Raw genomic sequence first — 13,420 nt, forward strand, 5'->3', positions numbered from 1 at the left:
GCACTGTACTTGCGGAACATGCAGCTATGGGAAATATAAGGAACATACATATTTTATTGTGTATATATTAAAAGGTTCACACACATATAAGGAAGGCTCCGCACGTGTGAACATGCTGACAGTAGTCATCCAAATAAGGCACTGCAAGCGTGACGACAGTCCATGAACGTCATTATATATATGCCAGGACATCCACATGCTGACCCGTCCACATATGGACTTGTGCATGTAAGGACGCCCATCACGCATGGACGTCCATATATGGCAATGCACATTTTCCAATGGTTATTCACTGAGATGGCACTCCGAAGAGAACCAAATTTCAGCACCGCTGAGAGCCTGCTTCTGGTGCACCTGTGTCTGCGGCACCGTCACACTTTATTTATGCACCATCACCACCTTCCCCCCAGGCATAGGTGGTCGGTGGCCCAACTGTTTGGGGAGGCTAAAGGGGGCGGGGTTAGGGGTGGGGCCAGGGGTGGAGCTTAAATCCATAATTGTCTGATCACACACAGAAAAAAATAAATGTCACAATTAATACCTTTTATTAAATTTAGATATTAGTTATGTACCATATGTCAAAGAATAAAGTGGTTGCTCAAAGCATATACTAACCACAATTGCTCAACTGCAAAACACTATGCACAACTTTGTGCAAAAACACACTCTGAACCTTACTGTACCATAAATATTACACTGGGCAGAACCTAATACACCAATATACCACCCATACGGAAAATGCAGACCATCAACAATATTGAAACAAGGGATCATAATATCACAATTCTCATGTAAAGCCACAAAACATCCTAATTCATGTTTAATGTGGGATAAAATGTCATAAATAAGTAAATAAACTTTTAATGTTGAACACCTAATTCTCAAAGTGGACATATTCCAAACACTATAATGAAAATAAAATGATCTTTTCTACCTTTGTTGTCTGGTGACTTTGTTTTTCTGATTGTGCTGGCCCAGTATCCGATTCTGCTGCTATCTGTCCTCTTAACTCCGTTTCCAGGGCTTCCTTTCCATTTATTTGTTTACTTTCCGCCTTTCTTCTTCATTTCTTGTCCTACATCCGTAAGTAAAAGCTGGGTCCTCCGCGAACTTGACTGTCCAGTGGATCCAGCTTTTGCCTATTTTCTTCATCCATGTGCAGTTTTTCTACTCTCTTCCTTTTCCGTCATCTCATCTCCTTCCTCACTCCACCCTCCCCTCCATCCACCCATGTCCAGCAACTCTCCTCTCCCCTGCCCTCTCCTCTTCATCCACCATGTGCAGCAACCCTCCTCTCCCCTCCCCTCCATCCACCCATGTCCAGCAACCCTCCTCTCCCCATGTCCAGCAACCCTCCTCTCCCCTGCCCTCTCCTCTCCCCTTCATCCACCATGTGCAGCAACCCTCCTCTCCTCTCCTGTCTGCCCTCGTTTCCTTCCTGCCCCCCCCCCCGCCGTACCTTTAAATATTATATTTTTGCTGGAGTCGCGGGCAGCGCCGGCATTGAAGGCATCAGCAGGCTCATCGCGGTTCCAGCAGCCTTCCCTCGCAAGTCGGATGATGGCTCCGCCCTCGTAGAAACAGGAAATATGTCAGTAGAGGGCGGAGCCATCATCCGACTTGCGAGGGAAGGCTGCTGGAACCGCGATGAGCCTGCTGATGCCTTCAATGCCGGCGCTGCCCACGACTCCACAAAAATATAATATTTAAAGGTACGGCAGGCGGCGGGGGCAGTGGCGGGCTGGGGAGGCTTAGCCTCCCCAAGCCTCTTATTTGGGGCGCCTATGCCCCCAGGACTGTCTTCATACGAGCCTGGATTCATATAAGAGACTAATGGGAAAGGTAACTGTTTGTTTCCCCCCCCCTCCTGGCCTATCAGGTCCCCCTCCTGTAGCTACACATGTAAGAGCTCCCTCAGTAATGTAAGCACTAATTCAATGGTAATCACTATGTGCACACGAACATTCATTAAAAGAATCAATTTACTAGAAAGGAAAAACATTCTCACTTCCCAACAATACTGCACACAAATGGTACTCTCTGTCCTCATGTGCACCTCAATGACTTCACCCGTACCAATGTCATAATGTCATGTACCCCCCCCCCCCCCACCATCAGTACTGTTGTGCGTCTCTACAATTTAGCTGCTAAATGATTTTATGTTATGAAGGTAAGAAGGGCCATCCCCTGACTCCTGGTGTACAAACTTGTATCTTACAGAAGTTTAGGCATACGTCGGGACCTCGAGTCCCTAAGGCGAAGGTTCTGCTGCATACGGCGGGACCACCCCGACCTCATTTGGAGCGTGCGACGGCGCCTCAGGGCTCGATGTAAGTATTATAAACAGGCCATCTGTAATCCTTTGTAAATGTATTTATTTAATAATGCAAATTTCATGTTCAGTTTCCATGTGGCTAATAGGCAACTAGTAAGTCACACCTCTGTCCCGGATCAAGGCCTGAGGTTGCAGCTACCCTCCCATGAGTGTGGCTGTAACTTCCTACTAACCACCTCTGAGATGAATGAGATGACATGCCTCACTTCTGTATCCCCCTTTCTGGGGTGGATACTGTTTCATGGTATTGTTGCCTGAAGTCCTACTCTTAGTGGATGTCATAGCATGATTTGAAAGTAATGTAAAGAAATAGTGCTTCCACCCCCTCCTCCCCCCACCCCCACACACACAAAAAATGGTCATCCTACCATAGTCACACCTCAAAATGCTATCATGCTGCTGAGGAATGAGTGTATCACTCCATGATGCAACCTCACCTTGAGTATCTGGTCACCATATCTCAAAAAGATATAGCATAATTAGAAAAGATTCAAAGAAGAGTGATCAAAATGATAAAGGGGATGGAACTCCTCTCATATGAGAAAAGGCTAAAGAGGTTAAGGCTCTTCAGTCTGGAAAAAAGGTGGCTGAGGGAAGATATGATTGATGTCTATAAAATCCTGATTTGTGTAGAACGAGTAGTAGTGAATCAATTTTTTACTCTTTCAAAAAGTACAAAGACTAAGGGACGCTCAATGAAGATACATGGAAATACTTTTAAAACAAATAGAAGGAAATATTTTTTCACTCTTAACAAATAGTTAGAACTCATTACTGGAGGATATGGTAACAGTGGTTAATATCTGGTTTTAAAAAAAGGTTTTGACAAGTTCTGGAGGAAAAGTCAATAGTCTTGTTATTGAGATAGACATGGGGAAGCCACAGCTTGCCCTGGGATTGATAGCATGGAATGTTCCTACTATTTGGGTTTCTGCCAGGTACTTGTGACCTGGATTGGCCACTGTTTGAAACAGCATACTGGGCTACATAGACTATGACAAAGTATGGCTATTATGTTCTTTATTAATGTGCTGAGGTTATGAAGTAAGCAAGCTTTGTATGCTTCTTGTGACAATTCAGATGCTCCTAATGTCATTAGAATGACGTGGAGGAGCATAATCAAACGGGGCACCCACGTTTTCCTGAGGACATCCTCGCAGGATGTCCCCGCGAAGGGACGGGGAAACCCGTAATATCGAAACAAGATGGGCGTCCATCTTTCATTTCCATAATACGGTCGGGGACGCCCAAATCTCAACATTTAGGTCAACCTTAGAGATGGTCATCCCCGATTTTTGGCGATAATGGAAACTGAAGATGCCCATCTCAGAAACGACCAAATCGTGGGAGGAGCCAGAATTCGTAGTGTACTGGTCCCCCTGACATGCCAGGATACCAACCGGGCACTCTAGGGGGCACTGCAGTGGACTTCAGAAAAAGCTCCCAGGTGCATAGCTCCCTTACCTTGTGTGCTGAGCCCCCCAACCCCCCCCCCAAACCCACTCCCCACAACTGTACACCACTACCATAGCCCTTAGGGATGAAGGGGGGTACCTACATGTGGGTACAGTGGGTTTATGGTGGGTTTTGGAGGGCTCACATTTACCACCACCAGTGTAACAGGTAGGGGGGGATGGGCCTGGGTCCGACTATATGAAGTGCACTGCAGTACCCACTAAAACTGCTCCAGGGACCTGCATACTGCTGTCATGGAGCTGGGTATGATATTTGATGCTGGCATAGAAGCTGGAAAATATTTAACAATTTTTTTTAGGGTGGGAGGGGGTTAGTGACCACTGAGGGAGTAAGGGGAGGTCATCCCCAATTCCCTCCGGTGGTCATCTGGTCATTTAGGGCACATTTTTGTGGCTTGGTCATAAAATCAAAAAGGACCAAGAAAAGTTTTCCAAGTGTTCGTCAGGGATGCCCTTCTTTTTTCCATTATCGGCCGAGGACGCCCATGTGTTAGGCACGCCCCAGTCCTGCCTTCGCTACGCTTCCGACATACCCCCATGTACTTTGGTCGTCCCCGCAACGGAAAGCAGTTGAGGACGCCCAAAATCAGCTTTCAAATATGGCGATTTGGGTGACCATGTCAGGACGCTCATCTTACAATTTGTGTCGAAAGATGGGCGCCCTTCACTTTCGAAAATAAGCCTGTTTGTATATCCATGAAGAAACAAACCTTGTGCATTTTTTCAATGAAGCTGATAATATAGTCCGTACCAGAGAGTGGGTGCAGACCTACATCCTCTTATAAACAGGTCTTAAGCATGGGTTGTTGAACTTAAGAAAAAAATCAGTATATGTTTATGTAGTTGTTGTTAAACCACTCTTCCATACAAACACCTAATGGACATAACATAACTCTTCCGTTCTATGATTCCCTAATGTGTCTGTTCTACATGAACCTTATCCTACCACAACATCACTTTGTATTTGTTCATACCGGAGTTGGCGAATGCCTCTCCGGTACTATGTAAGCCACATTGAGCCTGCAAATAGGTGGGAAAATGTGGGATACAAATGTAACAAATAAAATAAATAAAATAAAAACAACCAGGGCAGTGATTTTTATTCATTCAGATGTATGCATACATTTTTGCCAGTACTGAGAGGGGATGAATGAACCCCACAATTTTTCTGCTTTTCATATGGGAGTTTTGAGTATGTCACAAAGTCAAAATGTATTCACCTATGCTATATTTTGTCCTCCTCTCTTCGATCAGGAAATTCTCTTCCTTCACTCTCACATGCTTCTTTAAGCACGTTGGCTCCCTCTAGTAATCATAAACAGATACTGAACAGCTTATAAAAACAGATGAAATCCAAAAGAAGATAAGTAAACATTCAAAACTAAGGTTTAAACAAGTTACACAGGGGGTAATCTAGATGTCTTTAGATCATCTAGGAAAAAGCTGAAAATGCATAACATTGCACACATGAAAAACAGAGCAAGCTTACATATCAATCAAAACATGATCATCCTGCATGAATGAAACAGTCAGTTTTAGATGGAAGTACATGTGAAGGCAAACAGGCATATCACTACCAACTGTATATAAATATTCCAAGCAGTGGTATAGCCAATGGGGGGTGGGGAGGCTTGGAAGCCTGAACCCTCCCACTTTGGGCTCAGGCTCCCTCCAGAATTGCAGCACCCTTTTACTTTTGTTGGCGGGGTTGCCGTAGCCCCGCCAGTCAAATAAATACATTGCCACCATTCCCCTCCTCCTCACACTGCTTCTTTATCACAAATGCTGGTGGCTTGCTCAGAGCACGCACAAGAAGCCCCCGTGTCAGTGGCTGAAGGCATGTTGCTGACTTCTGCATTAAGGAAGTAGCGCGAGAAGGAGCGTTGCAGTTCAGTCACCTGTAGTTATTTCGCTGGCGGGGTCTCGGCATTCCCATCAGCAAATGTATGTTTAGCGTGCGCACGCACGAGAAGGGAGATAGAGGAAGGAAAAATGTGTTGCTCCCCCTTAGTCCATCCCTGGGCACCACCAAAATTGGAGGTCTGGCTACACCCCTGATTTCAAGGCCTGAAAATATGATACCCGTAATCCTGTATTTTGAAACTGTTATTAACCTAATAAAGTGATTTCCTATCCAGTTTCTGAATTGGTTCTATTTAACTCTATTTTCATCAATGTTAATACAATGTTCCCTTTTTATTTACTGATAGCCTGTTAACTCACTGAGTGGCCCTTTTACTAAAGTGCATTAAGCACGTAACACATAGTTATCCCACAGAAACAAGTTACCACACAACTGCACTAAGAGGTTTTGCAGTAGTTTGCCTGTTTCCATGAGTTAAACTGCACAATTCTGAATTTTCCTATTAGGGGGCATGGCATGGGCAGAGAGTGGGTATGGAAGCATTAGCCAGCTAGTACAGTTAACACGGGAACATTAAGCACATCCTAAATAGGAGCCTATGCGCTCCCATGTTAACTGTGTCCAGATACTGCAAATAAATTACCTGTTTAACATAGGACCAGCATTAGAAAATAAAATGCTGGTCACCCCCCCCCCCCCAATTGGATATTGTACAACTACATGCTGTATATTTCCTCATTAAGCCACTATAACTACAAATTTGGTGCACTTTATTTCATAAAATTTGGTATACTGCCTAAAAATCTAAAAATATGTCAAAGCAGTTTTAACAATAATAATCACTGAAAAACAAAAACACACAAAACTAAAAACAAGAAACAAACTACCAAAATTGGTAACACAGAAGGAGGGAAAGTAAGTAGCACAACAATGAATGAAAAACAACAAAGCAGTGGAATCAGTTCAGTTGGAAGTAGCAGATAAATGGAACTAGATTTTGGAACTACTAGTGTGTATGATATATTTACATACACTTTTGATAGTTTATACCCCTGACGCAGCCTGAGGGCGAAACGTGGCCACGTCGGGTATTGTTCCAATAAATACATTTGATTCCACTGCTTTGTTGTTTTTCATCTACTGTTTTGTAAGCAGTTGTGTGCCTTTTTGTTTTTTTTGTTGAGTAGCACAACAATTAATTATCATCTTACAATGCTGCTCTTTTTTAAGTGTTTTTTTTTAAATGACTGTTTCTGCTGTACATGCCACCAAGTATACATATTTTACAAAAGGTTCCACATTCAGGAGCCCTTTTACAAAGCTGCGGTAAGCGGTAATACATGCTTACTGCAAGTTAAAATTGGGGTACACCATGGTAGTTTTGGTATGTATGTGTCTTCCCACTTGTTAAATAATAATTTTTATTTTTTAGGGCTGGGGGCATTTTCAGCTTAGTAAAATGGACTCTCAGTGAGCCTCTTCTAACATGCATTGCAAATTTTAAATGTCTCAAATTGGATATCCCTTTCACCAACCTACATATCCTATGCAAAATTAGACACCATACGGGAAATTCTATAAACTGGTGTCTAGGTGTCCCAATACCACACACTTAGCACCAATTCTATAAAGGCATCTTAGAAATGAGATTCCATTATAGAATACTAGTGTCGGTTGGCATTGTCATCCCCATGTGTAGGCCTTCTTATGCCATAAAAATGGCAAGAATAAGTTGGGGCACCTAGGTGAGGCAAACAACGTGCCTAGTTTATAGTATTCTATAAACTATGCATCTAACTGGGAAGCATACTCATGTCCTGTTCATATGTACACACTCCTTGCAGTTATGGCACTTAGGCACTAACTTATAGAATAGCTTTGGATGTCATCTGGAGGTGATAACCAGTTTAAGTAGCGAAACATGAAAGTCGTTGTGAATCTTCATAGTGGAATGTAATCGGAAATGATAAGTAACTGCTCCATTGTGTTCCTGGATAGCAAAAGTCCAATGAACCGAGGGGTGAATCATTGAGAAGGAAGTCGTAGGCAAAGATGCTTGGCACTCAGCCAGACCCTCTCACCAGGGTAGAAAATAGGGGCTGGTCTTCGAAGACAATCGGAGCATCGCTTATAGGATACATCAGCCTGGTGAAGGTGATACTTGATTCCAAATGATTTGAATATTGTTGGCCATATGGAAAGCACATTTCTCATGTTTGACATACAAGGCTTTATTTCTAAGTCATTGGAGGACTGTCCGGACATGCTTTGGATGTTCTGAATGAGAGGAGGAAAATAATAGGATGTCATCTAGGTAGATGATGACACAGGTGTAGAGAAAGTCTCTGAAGTTTCTGTTCAAAAAATGCTGGAAAACGGCAGGAACATTGACGAGTCCAAAGGGCATGACCAAATATTCGTAATGTCCATCACTGTGTTGAAGGCCACTTGTCCCCCCTCTCTAATACGGATTAGATTATAGGTTCCTCACAGGTGTAGTTTGGTGAATACCGTAGCACCCTGGAGATGATCAAAGAGCTCGGGAATGAGTGGTAGTGGGTTCCAATTCTTCACAGTGATAGCATTCAGTCTACGATAAGCCATACATGGCCACAGGTCTCCATCCTTTTTACTGACGAAAGAGAACCCGGCTCTAGTTGGGGAAGAAGACAGCTGAATAAACCCTTTTGCAGGTTTTGAAGATTTTCTTTTATATATTTGGTCATGGTAGCATTTTCCCGGGTAGTAGGTCGATGATACAATCAAAGGTCCGGTGGGGTGGAAGAGTCTCTCTGCCTGCTTCTCGTCGAAGACATCTGCCAAAAACTGATAGATTACAGGAAGACTGGAGGGTAGAAGCCAGTCAAAAGGAAGTGCTACCATCACAGGATGGACTGGAGTTAAGCAGGAGTGGAAACACGAGGGTCCCCAACTTGTGAACTCATTGCTGTTCCACTCAATGCATGGTGAGTGAGATTGTGGCCTGGGAAACCCCAGAACTAATGGATGAATGGATTTACAGAAAGTAAAACTGGATACTCTCATGGTGCAGAGCTCCCACCTACAGGGAGAGGGGAGCAGAGGTTATCAGTCTGGGTAATGGGTCACCATGAATAGAGGAGATGCATAAGACAGAGGTTAAGGGAAAAACCAAAATCCAACAGTGTTGGACTAAGTTCCTATCAATGAAATTCCCAGCAGCTCCTAAATTGATGACAGCTGCAATGATGATCTGGCAGGCATCTCACTGCAGAAGAACTGGGAAGACACATAAGAAAGTTGGGGAAGAAAGAAGGAGGACTAGAGTCACTTCCCCGGGGGGCCCTAGGCCTGTTTGTTTCCCTGCTTGTGTGGACACTTGGTAACAAAGTGCCCTGACTTTCTGAAATATAGGCACAGGTTTCTCCACCAGCGATTCCTTTCATCTTCGGAGAGAAGATAGCGACTCATCACCATAAGCTCCTCAATAGCTTTGCTAGTGGGAATGTGGCCCCCAGTGGGTGGCAACGGTCACTGAAATTAGGGTGCCAGCTGTAGACATCGGTGCAAGGATCCCTTTTCCTGGGCCCATTCTTGGAAGTGTATGTTGACCCTGATACATGTTGTGATAAGCTCATCCAGGGTGGTAGGAAGTTCTCATCTGGCGAGTTTGTCCTTAATCCTCCCCACAAGACCCTGCCAAAAAACGACCACTAAGGCTTCTTGATTCCAGCAGAGCTCTGAGGCCAGGGTTTGGAAACAAATGGCATAGGCCCCAACAGAGAGTGGGCCTTGCTGGAGGTGGAGAAGGTCATAGGTTGCAGAACAGGATCAACCAAGCTCATCAAAGACCAGACGGAAGTGCTTTAGAAAGGCTTGTAAGTCAGAGAGGACTGGGTCCTGATGTCACCAAAGGGGTAAGGCCCAGGCCAAGGCTTGTCCAGACAGGAGTGATATTATATAAGTGATTTTAATTCAGTCAGAAGGAAAATTACCAGGCTGTAGTTCAAAATGCATCTGGCATTGATTCAAAAACCTCGACAGGCTCGGGGATTCTCATCAAACCATGGAAGATCAAGAAATCGAATATTGGATGCTGCCACTGGCAGCACTGCCGGCCCTGGAGGACTTGGACTCTGTAGGGGAGAAGTGCGCAAGGCTGCCAATTAAGCACAAAAATACTGCAGAACTCTGGAAAAATGTTGCAGCTGATTCTGCTGCAGCGCCTCAGCAAGATCTGTAAGCGTGGGCTTGTTGGCCGAGCTCAAGAACATGGCACATCCTGTTGCCCTAGCTGAAGTGTGAGCTCTTGTGCCATCGCCCCAAAGGACGAAGAGGGTGCCAGTGATAGCCCCTGGGGTCTTCACCTTGACAAACCATCGTTCCCTGAGTGTTAAGCCCTCAGGTTCGGACGGCCAACAGGACTTGGGATCCTCAGGAGGGACAGCTGGCAAGGCATAGACAGGATACCAAGTAGGTTCAGGAAAGGCAGCAAGCAAGGCGCAGTCAGGATACCAGGCAGGGTCAGGTCAGGCAGCGAGCAAGATGTAGTCAGGATACCAGCCCAGGTTAGGTCAGGCAGCGAGCAAAGATGAAGAAATTCCCAGCAGGGAGAGGCAACTCATAGAAGGCAGGAACGTCCAGAACCTGTTGCTGTGGAGCTGACAGAGCCGCGGAGCCGGCAGAAGAAGGGAGCCATGCGTCTTCTGATGTCCAGCGTTATGTGTAGAGGACCGGGGGCATATCTGTACGGGAGTGTCTCAAAGCGTATGCCAAAGCGAGGCGAGGAGGAGGAGGAAGGCGTGGTGCCGGGAGGTGCCCTGCAGGTAAGATGGCATGACATATGTATTTTATACTGGCGCTACGAACAGTTTTGAGTGTTCAAAAAAAAAAAAAACCACCATGCTGCTGTTTGCAATACCACAAAAACATGTTAGGTGTACCAGTAACATAATTACTTTGTCTGCAAGTTAGGTCTCTCAGCTCTAAATACAGAAAAATTAAGCACAGATGAATAAAGCCATGATCATTTTTACTTATTTCATAAAACTAAATTATACATTAATATGGCTTCATCCCCTGCACACTAGGTAAGTCATAGCTACTACATTTCCCTGATAAAGAAAAAGTAAATGCTTAATTATTGACAATCACATTATTACATATGTTCTTTATAGCTAACATTTATTGTGTGAAATATAATTTGGGTAGACTTCACTCCTAATGAATTTACAAATAAATATCAAAACTAAATTAAACAGCAAACAGATCTTTTAGAGTTGATCACATTATAGAATACTCTATGAACAGGAATAGGCTTCCTAATATAATTAGTGTCAGACTTGAAATCCAGAAAAATATTTTCCAAACATTTGGTTACTGAACATTTCAGTTATCAAATTCAATTAATAATTATTGTTAAATTATAGAACAGTTGCTCAGAAAACTATCTGAATGTACATAATTATGATCTTTAATGTCCTCAGATAAAATGAATAATTTATAGAAGTCATTAAAATGTACACATTTCTAAGATATTTTAGAAAATGGCAAGTTCTGAATATTTATACATCAAGCATATCTGTAGTGTTATATTCACTCAACTGAGCTTCTATTTGTCTGGATAGTAAAAGTCATTGTATACAACAATCCTGCAGAATATAATACACCATAATAATGACTATAATGATAACTGCAGCAATTAAGGCTGCAGGCATATAATATGGTTGAGCCACCCATCTGTCATTGGGTGGAACTGGAGAAGGACTATGTTACTAGGGAGAGTTGAGGGTGCCGTAGTGGGACTGGTTGGGTTGGGGAGGGGAGGGGAAGGGAGGGGTGGGGTTTATGTAGGAGTTGGATAGTTGAAAATATGGGTGGGAAATTGTTCTGGGAAGGGCGGTGAGGAGGATAGGGTGTTGGTAGTGGGTTAGGAATTTCTGCCCTCCTTCCTTCCCATGGTTGCTGTGCTCCATGTCTGCCAAGTTCAAAGGGGTGGGGGGTGTGGGGTGGGAAACAGGGCTGAGTTGGTGGGGTCGGGATGTTGGCCGTATCATGGAAATCTGGGTTATAGATACTCCGATGCAGGGATTGGGGTGGGGTTGAAGAGCACAGAAGGGGGATCCTGATTTGCTTAACACCTTGTATGCAGAACCACCATGAGCAAAAGGAGGGCTTTGCGTTATTGCAAGCTCTTGAGGGTATGAGAGACAATTACATGATTCATGGCTGATATTTTATTGGGCTAGTTCAGGACCAACTGGCTAGCATTAATTGTTGTGAAATGCCACACTAGGAAATAATGATTTTGAGTTTGTATTAGCAGAACAGTTTAATGTGTTATTTTGGTTATTTGTTTAATAAATCTGTGGCTATAATTTTACCACTAAAATTTTGGTTGTGTTTATTTTTTTGCAAGGTTGTTGAAAGTTGAGATGGAAGTTTGTGTGGGTGCCATTGTCATATCTTCCAGGCTAACCTTAGATTTCTGCATTTAGATATGTAATATGCATTCAAGAACTGGCTGTAAGACTGCCTTCATCTTTCTGGGAAGCTGGATCTTTAGAAGATGTTAAAATGTAAGAGAGACCTGTCTATTCAATTTCTGGTAAATATTATCGGGCTCATTTTCAAAGCACTTAGCCTCCCAAAGTTCCATAGAAACCTATGGAACTTAGCCTCCCAAAGTGCTTTGAAAATATGCCTCTATATGAGTAAGTGATAAACTTGTGCCAGCCTCAATGATAGCATGCAATTCCATGATCACAGACAGCAAAATACAACACCTTTTTGGATAAACTATGCTTATTTTCATAAGTACTGCACTGCTATTATTTTATTTATTTTGCTTTGTAGACTGCATGGATGTTGAAAATGAAGTTTTTACTTATACATTACTAGCATGTAAGTGAATTGTAAGCATTAGTAACTTACCAATACCACTGGACAGATTGATGTGGGTGGTAAAATGTGATCCTTCAAGGGTCCACAGTCACATTCAGGTTTTAGATGTGAAGCACATTTATTGTGAAGCTATAGAAAACAGAGGAAAACAGCAAACATTAAATCAAAGAAACGCACTAGACAGCGTTTCTAAAGAATCATCTTCTGGGAGTACTGTGAACATGCACTGACCCAACGTGCCACAATATTGCAACCAAAGGCTTGATTAATGCTTATGATCAAGTGTTACAGGGTTTCACTTAACAAAAATGTATCTTAATTCACCAAAATGCTTGGTTCATTAAATATATTACAGTTTGAGAAATAAAACCTTTATTCTTAAAATGTGCAATTTAAAAATCACTGGACTTCTATCACACCCTTTCAGCTACTGCTCAACCATCAATTCCTAACCCCCCGCCCCCTCCCCGCACACACCCAAATCTATTACATCCCTCTGGACAGATATCCAAGCAGGATGTAACAGACTACAGATAATTGCCTCATCACAGAACTCTTAATGATACCACCTCTGCGACTTTACACCATAACTCTGGATATAAATGTACTGCAAATGACTAATTAGAAAGCCAACCAATCATGTAACCTGAAAAAAAAATGTTACTGCATTTGCACACTCTACAAGTAAACCACTACTATAATGACAGGATATTATGGGTATCTCATGGGAATTCCCTGTTTAAAAACAACCACAGTACAGGATGAATGTCAAATGTACAAGTGATCTATGGAGCAGAACTGATAGCCTTCATTCCCCTTGAGCAAGTGGACTACAGTGATAATGATTATCATTTAGAGGAGGGA

The 13,420-nt window shown here is 43.2% G+C and overlaps 1 protein-coding gene across 1 annotated transcript in view; it reads right to left on the reverse strand.

The window, feature by feature from the left end:
• DGKB (diacylglycerol kinase beta) overlaps positions 1–13,420 on the reverse strand; it is an 876,561-nt gene that overhangs the window by 611,069 nt on the left and 252,072 nt on the right. The window contains exon 12 of the mRNA XM_030201293.1: positions 12,587–12,685. Coding sequence (XP_030057153.1) covers positions 12,587–12,685 — 99 coding nt within the window. The remainder of the gene's footprint in view (positions 1–12,586; positions 12,686–13,420) is intronic.

Source organism: Microcaecilia unicolor, chromosome 1 (assembly GCF_901765095.1).
Source record: "Microcaecilia unicolor chromosome 1, aMicUni1.1, whole genome shotgun sequence".
NCBI lineage: Eukaryota > Metazoa > Chordata > Amphibia > Gymnophiona > Siphonopidae > Microcaecilia > Microcaecilia unicolor.